General features: G+C 42.9%; 2 protein-coding genes across 6 annotated transcripts in view; one reads left to right on the forward strand and one right to left on the reverse strand.

The window, feature by feature from the left end:
* Window positions 1–399: 399 nt before the first annotated feature.
* LOC103150844 (CASP8-associated protein 2) lies at window positions 400–11,863 on the reverse strand. 4 transcript variants are annotated; one of them, XM_007570599.2, is made up of 10 exons: window positions 11,569–11,863; window positions 10,688–10,744; window positions 9,115–9,189; window positions 8,758–8,858; window positions 8,605–8,679; window positions 8,195–8,310; window positions 5,789–8,067; window positions 2,010–4,605; window positions 1,332–1,431; window positions 400–1,262 (listed from the first exon to the last, which is right to left on the reverse strand). In XM_007570599.2, exons 2-10 carry the CDS (start codon window positions 10,710–10,712, stop codon window positions 1,200–1,202), a joined length of 5,430 nt encoding a protein of 1,809 aa, XP_007570661.1. In that variant the 5' UTR covers window positions 10,713–10,744; window positions 11,569–11,863; the 3' UTR covers window positions 400–1,199. The 4 variants fall into 4 exon arrangements, with proteins under 4 accessions (XP_007570661.1, XP_007570660.1, XP_007570659.1 ...); XM_007570598.2 differs by having other exon boundaries at window positions 9,115–9,192; XM_007570597.2 differs by having other exon boundaries at window positions 11,565–11,863.
* Window positions 11,864–11,990: 127 nt separating this feature from the next.
* The window catches only part of mdn1 (midasin AAA ATPase 1), a 55,217-nt gene continuing 53,131 nt past the window's right edge, over window positions 11,991–14,076 (forward strand). Inside the window, exons 1-3 of one of the 2 annotated variants that reach the window (XM_016680962.1) lie at window positions 11,991–12,220; window positions 12,935–13,161; window positions 13,278–13,502. In XM_016680962.1, coding sequence (XP_016536448.1) covers window positions 12,125–12,220; window positions 12,935–13,161; window positions 13,278–13,502 — 548 coding nt within the window. In that variant the 5' untranslated portion in view covers window positions 11,991–12,124. The remainder of the gene's footprint in view (window positions 12,221–12,934; window positions 13,162–13,277; window positions 13,503–14,076) is intronic. The other variant, XM_007570600.2, reaches the window with a different exon arrangement.

The following is a 14,076-nucleotide window of genomic DNA, read 5'->3' on the forward strand; positions in this document are numbered from 1 at the left end:
ACAAAGAGACCGAAGATCTTTTCACAGATTTGTCTAACACTATCACCACACAGAGATCAGTTTGTAAAAAACACTCTACAGGTCACTAGGTCAGTGCAGCTGTGTTCTGTGGTAATTCCCAATAAAATGGCTCACTTAGTGCTCCAGCCTAGTCTAAGTGCATTACTGAAGCAATATAATAGAAAAAGAATCATAAATTGGAGACGAGACTGAGCCAAGCCTTCTTTCCCAACATCAGTGTTTGACCTCACAAATGTGCTTCTAAAAAATAAAAAAATCCTCTTAATGACATTTAATGTGTAGAGTTCAGAGAGCAGATATATTCATTTTCTGTTCAGTGGATGTCATCATGAAAAAAGACAAAGATTCATTATAAAGAACTCCCATCTGACACAGGCATAAATAAATAAAACTTTATTTTTGGAAAAGGATATGTACAGCATGAAGAATAATAATGCATTCTGTTTTGATTTATATAATCAGATGATTTCAACCTAAATGCATCAAGGCACAGAGACAGTTTGTGCGAACAGTCTGCTGATACGAGTCATTTAATACTTCTCTGCTGCCTTGACTGGACATGTAAACTTTTTCATTAGAAACACCAATGCTAGTTGACCAGCATCACACAAAGATTGTTTGCAATAATGACCAAATCCATCTGTTTGACAGCAGATGAGTTATTGCTGAGTGATCCTTCAAGTTTCCAGAAGGGATCCACCCACAGGAAAACATGGAATTTTCCTGAGCTGGAAACTAACTTCAAGTCTGAAGATGGACATTTTGTCCGTTGGAAGACATACTGCTGAGATGTTTTTGATTATGGTACAAATTGATACTATTGAAAAAGGAATATGCAGATACTGTCATGGATTTTCAGTAAGAGGTGATTAAAACAAAAAACTGTCTCAGTTGGTTCAAAATGAACACAAAAGTAAAAACATTTCCAGACAGTGAATCAAAAACACAGATATTATCCTTTAGCTTTCTGTTTTAATTAGCCATGAATCAGTTCAACACAGAAAAATCCCTCAACAAGAAGCAATTATGCTTCCAGTCATTTGAAAATGAAGTCCACGGACCGTAGCGTTGGTGTTGAACCAACTCTTCAGGACTCTCCAGAACTTTCCATTTAACAGGCATTTAGAGTTCAATTGTATTGAGGTGGGTGAGAGCTCCTCCATGTCTGACTGGGACAATCACATGTCCATCTTCCCCTGCTTCTTAAAAAGCTTCATGAGCTGGTAAAACCTGTGAGCAATCTGAAAAATATCAAACAGTAAATAACTGCAAACCTTCAATAAAACCCTGAAGACTGAAGACTTGCTCACCTGGCCTGATGGCTTGTTTAGTTTCTCAGACAGTGTGGAGAACGTTTCCCGTGAAGCTCCTTTGGTCTTCAGGAACATCAGAATGGCTCGATCTTCATCTCTGAGGAGAGGATGAGCAAAAAAGACTGAGCATCCTTTCACCACGGAACTTTAAACTTTCCTACTTGCTCTGTTTGACCAACAGTACTACATACTGCTTAAAGGTCAAAGTGTTTCACACTGACATTTAAGTTCACTGGAACATTTGAATGAAGCAGTGAAGGAACAATAGAAACAGAAAATAAACTTTGGAAAACTAGCAAATATGCAAATAATATTTGTTTATAGAGGTTTTATTTAGTCAATATATAAATGTTTATGTTTTAATTTGGCTAAAAATAAAATTTGGCTAAAAACAAGACATGTTCGCATGAATCTGTGTGCAAAAGTAAAAGCATTTATGTTCTTCCTAAACACCAGTTTGTTTTTAGTCAACTCAATTAAATCCAGTCATTTAAAATGTATCAAATGTAGCTGATTGAAATTTGGTTTATATGCAGTTAAACCTAAGAAGTCAAACCTAAGATGTCATACCACAGTCATGTCATTAATGACATGACTGTGGTATGACTGAGTGGACTGAAGTCATGTGAGAAGTGTTTTTATTTCCACGTGACTTCAGTGACTCATGCTACTGACCTGGTCCATGCCATCACCACCTCGCCCTTTTTCCTGATGATGTTCTTGGCAGACAGGCTGCTTGGGGACAGAGCTGCTTGGGAAAGTTTCAACTCCTCGTCACTCTTCCTGGATGGAGAAACCTGCAGACTCTTGTCCTCCTTTTTACATCTTTTGGCTTTCAGCTTTTCCTGCCGTCTTTTCCGTTTCCGGAGCTGTTCACAGTTCCTAGAGGTTTTCTCTGATGAGCTGCTCGTGTCAATGGTGAGACTCTTTTCTGACTCGGACACAGTGGTCTCCTCTCTGCCCAAGTCATAGAACAGTGTCTTTGATGCTGTAGTGCTTGGGCTTAAAGTGGCTCTGGGGGGACTGGTTTGCTTCTGGGGCTGGAATGGGAATGATTTGGGTGGAGTTGCCTCTATTTGGAGCTGTGTTCTACTGGGATCTGAGACTGATGAACTGTGGGAAGTAGGTGAGCTGGTGTTTGAACTGGGATCTGATGGATCCGTTTCAGGAGTGGTTTTCCTAGACTGGGTAAAAGTGTCTTGTCTTGGGTTGGATGGATTGGTTCCTGGAGTCTGTCTCTGTTCATGGGTGTGTGATCCAGAGTTTGGGTTTCCAGTGACGGAGAACTTGTTCTCTGTCTGACCAGTGACCTTCAGACATTCCTGTGCATCATATTCTTCATGTTGCTGATTTTTTTCTATCAGTGTCTGGCTCAACGGCTCTCCAGCAATTGGTGTGCCTTCTGCAGCCACATTCATCTGTCGAATCTTTACGATGAAGTGATCATTGGACTTCTCCATCACCAGCGCCTGCATAGGAACGTCAGGCTTGAAGAACAGAGTGCTGCCAGGCGTTTGGGAGGCGGTGCTGTCTCTGGAGCTGCAGCTGGAGTTGTCCAGGGCCAGGTGGATGTCCTGCTCTGTAGCATCTTCCCCATCCAGCAGAGCATCCTCACTTATGTGTGCGCTGATAACGCTGTCTGGGGTGGACACCACATGGATCCCAACGCCTGCTGGCTGGAGGAAGCTGAGGTGGCTGTCAGATTTAAGAGGAGATGGAATCGTCAGGGAAACAGCCAGATCTTCAGCTAGAATGGAATATTTCTCTGCTGTCAAGCTGCCCTGCAGCAGCGCTCTGTTTCCAGACGGAACCTCCAGGAGGCAACTTTCATCGAATAAGGCTGGGTGGAGGGGGATGGGGGTTTTGGTGCGTGGGGATGACCTCCGTCTGGGTGAAATGCTGGACCAGGTAGCAATGAGTCTGGCTGAAGTATCAGACTTGGATGGTGAGAGGAACTTTGATGGTGTGGCAAAATTGAGAAATTTCTCTCCATCCTTCCTTGGGGTCCCAACAGCCCAGGCAGTGTTGTCTCCACACATCCCTGTGCTTTCTAACAAGTCTGATCCTTGGAGAAGACACTTGAATATTTCTCCCATCTGAGAGTCTCTGACCAAATTGAATGTCAAGCTGGACGCTTGTTGCTCGGTAAGCAGCTCAAAGTCTGTTCTATCAATCAAGGAGCCGTTCTGAGGGATCACCATCTTAGTTTTGTCTGGAGACGAGGCAGCGTTGCTGTCGGACAGGAAGTTGATCATAGTTTGTGTGTTTACACGATCTGGAGGATGTACATGAGAGGCGCCATCTTTTTCTGTGTATGACATACGGATGTCTTTACCTTTGCTGCCTAGTCCGGTTCTGTAAGGGACCACTGCACATGACTTGGTCCGGCTCAGGCTGGAGTTAGTGGGGTGGGCCTTGTTCTGTTTACACAGCGGCATCTTCACTGGAGCCTGCTGAGGCCCAATCACCTGTCCACCGGGCCTCTTGTCTTCAGTGGGAGTCTGGACGGCTTGGCAGAGGCTCTTCAGTGTTGTCTGGATGTCCATGAACAAGTAGTCCACTTGGACATCTACAAAGTCCCACAGCTTTTGCTTTAGATTGACTGCTTGCTGTTCAAAAATGCGTTTCACTATGCCATTATTAAGCACTTTGCTAAACACAGATGCAATTACTTTCCTCAGCTTGGACTTCAGCTCCTCGGCATCGCTGCATATCTGGCCAAAGTGAGCACCGTCCACAAACTCTAAAAAAGACTTCTGGAAATTGTCCATCACACCACAAAAGCTTTTTTTAGGAAAGGTTTTATGAAGCTTCATGTATTTTTTACGCATCTCTATGCGAACCATCTTGAATGTCTCCATTATTTCCTCTACAGTCAAAAAAGATGCTTTGCTTGCTGATGGGCAGACAGTTTTAAAACGACTCCTGGGACTTTGCGTTGAGACAGCAGCTGAATCAAGAGATTCTTTAGAAGCAACCCACCGTTCTTCAGGTTTTCTTCTTGAAGAAGACTGGAGGCTGGGTTTATTCCTGACTGGTTCCGTTAACTTTGCCCTCTTGGTGGCAGGAACAGGAGAACTAGAAGTAGCCTCATCACTCTCGCTTAAAATTTCCCCTTCTTCCAGTTCGGTGTCAAAAGGGCTTGAAATCTGCTCAGACTCCATGTTCACCACATCCTGTGTTCCTTGGTTAGCAGGAGAACCTGGATATTTGTTTTCCTTATTAACATCCAACTTCATCAAGTTGGTCTCAGCAGTAGAGGTAGAAAAATCTGGACAGAAAAGTAAAGGAACCGTCAGTACATATTCAAAGTCAATATTCAAGACATTCAAGACTAAGTGAAGAGATTCAGGAACACCAGAGCCTTTGTACAAATCAATACATTTGTGGCAATCAGTGGCAGGTTATGGTGCAACAAAGTCAATATAATTTTCAGGTATTTTACACATGTTGAGGGATGAATCATCATCTCTAAATTCAACTCAACGAAGTCCAGAGAGACCAAGACCATAATTCTGTTCAGTTTACTACATAAATCAATGTGAGAGAACTAAAGACGACAATACAACAGGTCAGTGTCAGCACAAAGACACAGAGGGTTTTAACTCTCTGGGTTAACAGATAGTGCTGGACACTGAATCCAAGTCTTTAGTGACAAGTCCACTATAGTAAAACAGCTGGCAACCTGCTGACGGACTCAATGATTTTTTTCTCAAAGCTACATCACTGAACAATGATGCAGGGCGCCCACCTCACTTATTATGATATTCCAGCCTTTCTCCAACTTAGTTTTCTAAATTTAATTTCCGTGATGTTTGTATGGTATTACTGACATACAAGTACAAATCTGTCTTCCCATGATTCATCAGATTGTTATGATTGATGCTTGTATTGGGGAAAAATGACAAGTTGGAGTCTATTCCTGACCAAAAAGGATCTAATGGCTCATGGTATTTGTCTTTTTTATACTTGTACAGTATATTGTTATTTCTGTTGTTATATATTGTTTTTAACAGTTTTTTGTGCCGTTATACCTGAATTTCTCTTTTGTGGGACAATAAAAGCTGCTCCTACTCTATTCTACTTCTGAATGAGAACGTGTTTAGGAACTCAAAAACCAGTGTTTAAACAAATAGGAAAAAGAATACAGATTAGATGTGGTTAAGGTTAAAAAGTCACCATCAAAATGAAAAGCAATGTAGATATTAAAATAAGAAGTTAAATCAAACCCTATCCACTCCAGTTTACAGCTTCAAACAGCAGGAGCAAATATTTCAGATCATTCCATGTGATTACGGCTGCCAGAGAACTAACTCATATCAAAATACCCCATAATAAATGATTGGATCAATGTTTGGTGCATGTCCACGTGAGTCACATTTGCAGGCCAGATAAAGCCTGTGGGAGTGAAGGACAGGACTGCTAGGACCATCTGGTTACCAGGCAGGCTATACCTTTCTGAAGACTCTTCACATGTCCCAGCTTGCTGTGGACATGGAGGACACCCCTCTTGGCCATCTGTGCCGGGCTCCTCAGGGGGCTGATGGCCTCAGGAATCCTCTTCAGGTTGCTCAGGGTGTGCATCATGGAGTCTTCATCATGAGGCAGCGACACAGAACTGGACAGCTCTTTTTTATGGTCCGGGCTGCAGAACTTCTTAGGGGTAACTGTGGTGGGCCTGAGCTCCTCTGTGGTACTGCTGGCCTTGGATACCCCAATGCAGTCTACAGAGGAGATGGGCTGGGGGCTGGAGGTCCAGAGGTGTGGGTCTGTCTGGGTCATCGCACAAATATCCTTGGTCAGAATCCGCCCCTTCTGAGCAAGTGAGGTCAGACGGATAGTGCTGGACACTGAATCCAAGTCTTTAGAGCTTTGTGGTTGGCCAACAGGATGGTTGTCCATGGTAACACTGGTAGAGGATGGTTGGCTGGTACCAGGGGACGCAGCCTGGTGACCCCACCCATCTCTGAGTCTGGCTTCCTCATATACCTCTTCAGTACCGTGTGTGTCATCTGGCTGAGCTGAAGCTTCACTGACTGTACTCTGGGAGAGTCTGGGTGGAGCAGGAGCTTCACCTGAATCAGCTGCAGCATGTTCATGTTGAGCTGCATGTTCATCAGCAGCTGCAGCATGTTGAACCTCAGAGGTCGGTGCTTCAGAGCTGCTGTGTTGCTCCAGGATTTGTGGAGGTGTGTTGCTGGGCTGGGAGCTCTTTGTGACCTCCAGCTGATCTCCTTCAGTTATCCAGCTGTTGGAGATCTGCTCCAGCTGTTCCTCAGGATGTTTCAGGTCTTCCCCTGCTGCTATGTGGAGTTTGGTTGTGTCTGCTGGATCCTGGGGTGGCCTCCAGAGGGAGTTGCTGTGAACAGCCAAGGGTCTCCCTTGGGATTCAGCTCCAATGTTGCCATCTTCCTCTACGTCTTCCATGTTGGACGTCTGGTTACATGGAGCTTTGAGCTCCTCCGAGGCTCGCTCTGCAGCATGTCCTGGTCCTGGTTCTGGTTCTGATCCTAGCTCACCTCCATCTACCTCATCAATGACACACATGTTGTCTAGGTTAGGCTGGGAGTTTTCCTCAACATCACCCTCTAGTCTTAGCGGTTCCTTTAGGCTATCTCTGGGTGCTGTGTGCTTTTTGATAGGTGAAAGAGTTAGATTCAGTGTTTCCATAAAACACAACTTCCTGTTTGAGTTGTCATCTACAGAAGTATTTGCTTCTGGGCTGGGTTCTTCAGAGGATCTTTTCACATCTCTAGGTTTCTTTTCCCGTCGTCCTTCCTTGGATCCATCAGGTTTTCCCGTCTGTTTATCTCTGTGCTTCTCCCGGTCTCCGCTGCTCTCTTTTTGACTGCTTCTTCTGTGATGCCTGCTCCTGATTTCATCCTCACACCTTCTGTCCACACTTCTCTGATAGTCTCTCTGTCTGCTTCTTTCCCGTTCTCTACTGTCATTACCGCAGTGCTTAGTAAACTGATCTGGAGAGGAGCTTCTCTTGTTCTTTGGACTGGACCGACTATTATATTTGTAACCTCTGGGGTTTTTTCTGGACTCTGGGCTGCAGCTCCCCCCTAACTGCTGATCAGAAACTTTAGCATGCTCTGTAGAGCTGGCTTTATCTGTTCTCTGAATTTTCTTGACTTCTCTTCTGTGTTCAGAGGAAGCTGCAGAGTGGAGATGTTCTTGTGAAGAAGTTTTAGCTCCGTCTGATCGGCAGTGTCTCCCAACCTTTTGGTATTTCGTATTTTTGTGAGACTGGGAGTCAAACTCTTTTCCAGTATCTTTGTCTTCTTTGTGAACTTTCTTTTGCACAGAGTCCTTGTTATGATGGGTACAGTCTCTAAGCCTCCGTTCTGCTGACTCAGACAGTTTATAACTTTGACCTTTAACCTCTCTGTTTCTGGAAGTGCACCCGTCTACTCCAGGCAGTTTTTCAGCTGATTCATATCTTTTTGAGCAGTTATGAGTTGAGGACTTCATGGATCTGCTGAAATGACAAGTTTCCTTTGAGGTAGGTTGAGGAGCATCTGCTGGAGAAGGCTCCTCCTCATACTGGAAACTAATAGGGGGAGCAACAAAAGGAGGAGGGTGAGGAGGAGGAGGAAGAAGAGGAAAAGATGAAGGTGGTGAAAGTGTTCCTGTTGAGGAACAGCTGGAGGAGGCTTGAAAAGATGAACGTGGATCCTGGGCTTGTTTTATCTGAGGCTGATGATGATGATGATGAAATCTTTGGACCCTACAAAAAACAACAAATGCTACTTATTAATGCAAATTACATATTAATTTAAAAATGTCAATGTCTATCCCAGGGTGCTAGTCTAGAGCACATTCTAGTTTCCAGGTCTTTATAAAGTAGCACTCACTGCTGAGTCAGCTGCTTGATCTCAGCATCTTTCCGAACTATTTCTTGCCTTGCTGTTCGTAAAAGTGCAGAGATGTTCTTCTTAAGACGATTGTTCTCACTGCTCAAGCCAGTATTCTGTCCATGGAAGAAACAAAACAATGTTGTTAATAATTATCTTATGATTATAAAGACCACACACTTTTTAAAATGTTGACTTTTTGTGGGCAAAATTAGACCAAAATGAATAATTTCACAAAATTGTCAACTTTAATGTGTCATTTAACCTGGGGAACTCTATTAAAAAAAACAAACTGAACAAATAAACTAAAGTAACATGGTTGCATGTGTGTCTTGAGTAGGACCTTATTACACATCATGATTTACAAATATTCACTCAATCTTCTTGCAAAAATACTTGCTGAAACAAACCTGTGTTTCCATCTGCTGTAGTCTTCTGTGCAGTTCTTTGATTTGATTTTGGGCTGCTTCAAATCTGGATTTTAACTACAGAGAGAAAAAAAGTGAGATGACTGGTCCTGAACAGGAGGACCTGCAGCTGAACAGGTGACTGCAGCTTGTTACCTCGGTGTATGATGTCTCCCTGTTGTTCTGTTCCTCTGCCACTATATCCTCATAAAGATCCAGTGAGTCTTTGAGCCCAGAACCAAGAGAAGGCCACTTTTCTGTAAAGCAAGAGCAGAACATGCAGTAAAACATGTTTCAGGGTTCCCCCAATGTAATTACGCCTGGTGGGCCACCTTGCTTTACTTGCCCTCGATAAATTTACTTGATAAATCATGAAAATCGAAATGATCAAGTTCATTTCAATTCATCATCTGATGAATTGATTTATTTGTTAATGCGACAGGCCTAGGGGAAACCCTGCAAAACATTTATCAATCTCTTACAAAACAGAATAAAGTGGAAGAATTCCTTTACCAGTGCTGCTGCCAACCCCAGTAGCATCCAGGCCTTCATAGATATCCACAGAGTCTTCATCAGCCCCAGGGTCCACTGCTGAAGGGAAGAACAGGAGGTTTAATAATGGTTTGAATAAAGTATAGCCTGAGCTCAAGCTAATTTATGCACTGTAAAAATATGTCATCCTAAATGTGCCTACTTTCTGTCTGAAACATCTAAAAATTTAAATAATTCTCTTAAATTTTGGAAGAGAGATAAATACAGGACTTCCATCTTGTATTGTTGTTAGTGGAAAAGAAATGGTTGATAAAAATGAGATTCTAAACAGTTTAATAACCACTGGATTGCTATAACATCCCCTTCTGAAACTGAATAAACTGGATGTCAGTTCTCCCACCGTATGCTATGATGATCATCACCAACTGTTACTGGTGCTGTTACTGCTTTAAATTAAAATGGCTGATTTTAATTTAAAGCAGTAACAGCACCAAAAGATGGATTACTGTGCTTCCATCCTGCATACACAGAAGCTTTTAATAATAAATATTTCTCACAGAATACTATAAATTGCATTGTTTTTGCCTGTAGTTTTTGCCTGGGTCAAACGCCAGCACCATCTTGTGATGTAATGAGGATAAGTCATTACCCTCATTAGACCCACTAATAACCCTCAGTAGTGGGGGTTATTAGTGCCCCCACCGGTGAGTACCAGGAGGGCATTTTCGGCTAACCCGACTGTTTCACATGTCGGTCCTATAGTGACATAAACATGAAAAATTTTAGAGAAATTCCCAGAATGAGACCTTGAAATTAGGCGCCTGTCTCTTTAAGAACCTCTTTCTAGCACCGCCATTCCACCTTCAGCATGTCATCACAATATCATTTATCTGTTATCCTGTTTACAAACGTTTTTTGGAGTGTTGGACTGAGAAACAGTTCAAACAATAACCCACTAATAATTAATGAGGATTATTAGTGGGTCTAACGCAGACTAAGAGAGTGAACCCAAAAATCTCGGTCACGGTTCGGTTGAATTGAACTCTGATGCGGTTCGAATGCAGTGTGAATGTAAGCAGACCGGACACCACTCCAAAAGCAGGAAGCTAACTATACTGCAGTGCATTCTGGTCAATATATTACTCTCTACTCTGCGGGTTAGCAGAGATGTTGTGTGGGTTGCCATGGCAACGTGTCTGCGTGCACAGTAAAGCTGACACATGAAGCAAGGAAAAGCAGAATATAAGTGGTTGGTTGACACCTACTTATCATTTTTCCTTTGCTGATCCTGTGATTTTTTTAAACCTTCAATAAATGACAAAGACAGGACTAATTGCCTCGTCTGTAGAACGTGGCAATATTCAGAACAATCAAATCGGATGAAATATTTCCCAAAGTTCAGGAACCAAATAAACAAATTTAACAGTGGCAATTATGTAAAATTCAATTACTGACTTTTTGTGTTGGTTTTTGTGCTGCTTAGTCCTCTCTTTCATCTTGACAGAAACCAAACTGTTTATAGATTTATATCTGTTCAGTACCAATAAGTTAAAAATATCACAACAATCCTTGGGAAAAACCAGATGTGACTTACAATCAGAGGCATCAAACGTCTCCATTCTTTCAATCTGCTCTGCTTCTTTGTGAAAACCTAGTAATTAGAAACAAAAAGCCAATATTAACCAAAAACTGCTCAGAATTGTCAAAGAATTGTAAGATCTTGTACAATAAAATGGTGTTTAAGATCCTCCACAGAGTCAGTAAAGCACAGCTGCAGAAGCAAACCGCTCTGGAGCCTGACAGGTTCTGGCCTGGTGAGAGGAACAACCAGGAGAGTCTGTGCTGCAGGTGGAAGGCTGAGAGCAGCAAACTGTTTTGTTAATAAACACAAGTATTGTTGGATAACATCCCTCCACACAGGGTGGCTCTACAAGATTTCAATTTAATGACAGCTTTTTGACTTTTTTAATCTGTTTTGTTTAATAAATCGTGACAAGCTGGGATCTGTTTTTCCACAATTGTACTTATTTGTAAATAATTGTGGCCCCTTTCTTCCTACCATGACTCTCAGACAACGTTCATGGAAGAAAGCTCCGTTTTCCAGGATTAGCAGGTGTGGGGTTCGATGCAGGTTCAGAAGCTGCAGATGACTGTAAACAGATGACACTCTCCGAGATCCGTTACCGTAAAGCAGCTTTGGTCTTGCTAAGGTTTCCAGAACGGAACGTTGCTTGTCACATGGCAAGGAAATATTTCCCTTAACATAAATATATCAGCTAAATATCGACCTGTAAATGTCCATGCTAATAACACTTATATAAATTATTACTAACAAAACAAGCTTTGGTCACAAAGCCACCGTTAGCAACTACGGTCGCAGCACAGCACAAATTAAATCCTTAAGCCTTCTGAACTGAGCCAAAATCCCACTAAAACATTAGCCGAAACCATCTCTGGAATTTCTGCCTTACTTGCCTGAGTTTTCCTCTGTGCCTTGTTGATATTTCCAAGACCAAAGTCGCGCCAACACTTCATTAGACAGGAAGTAACGACATTTTCCCGCGGTCTGCCACCAGGGCAGGCGACTCACTGTTGTCAGGTTCCAAAAATCTTCTCAAAGTCTCAGTGAGAAGCTCACAGACTCCAACTCTACAGAGAGCCACGGAGCTCTCCGGCGTTCCGCATTTCCTACCACCAACCAGAACAGAGGAGAGCGGCAAACGGCAGCAGGTGAGCCCGGCTGACGGAAGGCTGGGGAGTACAAATTGCTGAACTTGCTGGTGATGCGCTATCCGGTGCGTCATTAACAGGCGACACAGAGAGAGGGCGGAGGAACGGAAGTTCACCCGGAAACAGTCATACTTCACCTCACGTGGATTTTAATAGCAGTAGTGGAAACGTGTTTTTGTGTTTTGTTACAGGAGCTCGTGATGACCCTCGCGCTTTGCTTTAATTTAGTGTCTACACGTTTAGGAAGCTGTCCATAAACCGCGTGCGCTTGTTTTCATTACAGCTTGCTCGCGATCCAGTGATGGAAAATTTAGAAGTGAATCTGTCATCTCTGGCCATCATATCCAGACATGTGGAGAAGAGTCACAACCAGATCAGCCAGTATCTGTCCAAACAGGTGAGCAGCTGATAGCGTTATGGAGACAGTGTGTTTTATTGTTTCCATAATATATCAGAGGTTGTCCTGAACCATGGGGGAGATGTGATCTAGACTCATCACCGGCCACTTTATTAGACATACCTTGCTATTACCGTGTTGAACGCTCCCACACTCCCTCCTTTTAAGGTATCACATTCCATGTTCACAGCCCAGCATCACGCTGTGGATTTGCGGACTGCTCAGTCACCTGCTGTTCAGCGTCATGGTTGTTTTGGAGCTATGGTTGCTTTTCTGTCATCTCTGTAAACCTGAGAGCGCCTTGGGCATTAAAACCTCAGTTTCTGAAAAGCTCAACAACCATGCAATGTACTAAGTCCCTCTAATCTTCCTCCTCCCTCACTCTGATGCTCACTACACCAAGCGTAGATGCCTGAATGCTATGAGTTACTACGATGTGATTGACTGATTTGCTGTTATGTTAGCAAAGAACTAAACAGTTCTTGTTACTATATGTGATGTAGGGCTGGGAGATATGAGAAAAAGTTTATTATTTGAACGACAGTTTATACTCGATGGTTGCGTTAAAGCCATTTTAACTATCTCAAATTGAAAATATCGCGATACATCGAGTATACTCGGTATATCGCCCAGCCCTAATGTGATGCACTTCCCTTTGCCTTGTTGAGCCATGAACCTGATGGTAACATCCAACCCAACCTGCTCTCTCTGCAGATCTGGAGCCAGCAGGACAGGCAGAGCATTCTGGAGTGTTTGGCTCAGCTCCTCTTAGAGAAGGATTACACTCTGCTAATTGCGCGACATGTCCGGCCGCTGGTCCTGGACCTCCTGGAGCGCAACGCAGAGAGGGTCAAAGCTGGTGGCAGAATCAACCATGACCTCCATGAGCGCCTTTGTGTGGCCCTCAGTAGACTCCTCAGCATCAGTCCTGATGCGCATGCGTAAGTGATGTCTGTCACGTCCTCCGTCTGCTGCACGACTTGCAGCCTGATGTAAACTTCCATCTAACTAGACATTACAGATACGCCTGAATAATTGTTATCCTCTTCCATCCAAGGTTCGCTGTGAGGTACTTCAGCAGTGCCCCGCCAGTGTTTCAGAGGCTGTTTTTCACCAGCGAACAGTCATCTGCGGTCCAGTACGGCCCCAGGAGGATGAAGCTCCGCGACCTCATGGCTGCCACCCTGCGCTTCCTCCAAAGTGACTGTGCTAAGTTTCGGATGCTGTGGGACTGGAGTCCCTGTGTTTCACAGTTACTCACCAGTGATGTCATGGTTCGAGGGTATGGAGCTTCTTTAGCCTCACACTTCAAGTGGTCAAGTCCTTAATCTCACCTCATTTTATTGGTGGAAGTGTCTTTGGCGCATGTCTGTTCCTTTTTTCTGATTGGAGGACATTTACGAGTGCTTTTCAAGTATGAGTTCTCAAGTTGCTACTAACAATTATTTTAGAAATCGATTATTCTGAAAATCAATCACTTAATTGCATAAAAATATTGACATTTTCTACAAACTTTTTCTTTAACCATTTGAGACAGTTTTATATAATATTAGAAAATACACTAAAAGATGCAAATAAAGAGATAATTAAATTTCTTTTGAAATAAAAAAAAATATTTTATTGCCTAAAATGTAATAAGATACCATTCCTTTGATGAATTTGAACAGGTGAAACTAAACTATGCCACTAATGAGTTTTGGGGAACACATTTTGTAGATTGAAGTGTTCTTATATCAAAAGCAAAATGTATGTTTAGTACAGTTTTGACCTAATTACTACTCTGAACATGTTGTTTTTATTAGTGGATTACCAAATAAGCTGACGATAAATGATTTCAGCCCTAATGGGCTCTGAAT

The sequence above is a fragment of the Poecilia formosa genome, unplaced genomic scaffold (genome assembly GCF_000485575.1).
Source record: "Poecilia formosa unplaced genomic scaffold, Poecilia_formosa-5.1.2 Scaffold264, whole genome shotgun sequence".
In the NCBI taxonomy this organism is placed as follows: Eukaryota; Metazoa; Chordata; class Actinopteri; order Cyprinodontiformes; family Poeciliidae; genus Poecilia; species Poecilia formosa.

What these genes read in the sequence shown, in the direction of transcription:
- LOC103150844 (XM_007570595.2), bottom strand. Translation starts at nt 11,628, where the DNA reads ATGAAGTGTTGGCGCGACTTTGGTCTTGGAAATATCAACAAGGCACAG. An exon ending in GACGTTTGATGCCTCTGATT is followed by an intron (nt 9,193 to 10,687) that starts GTAAGTCACATC and finishes TCTTCCCTTCAG; the next exon opens with CAGTGGACCCTGGGGCTGAT. An exon ending in ATCAAGCAGCTGACTCAGCA is followed by an intron (nt 8,068 to 8,194) that starts GTGAGTGCTACT and finishes TGTTTTTTGTAG; the next exon opens with GGTCCAAAGATTTCATCATC.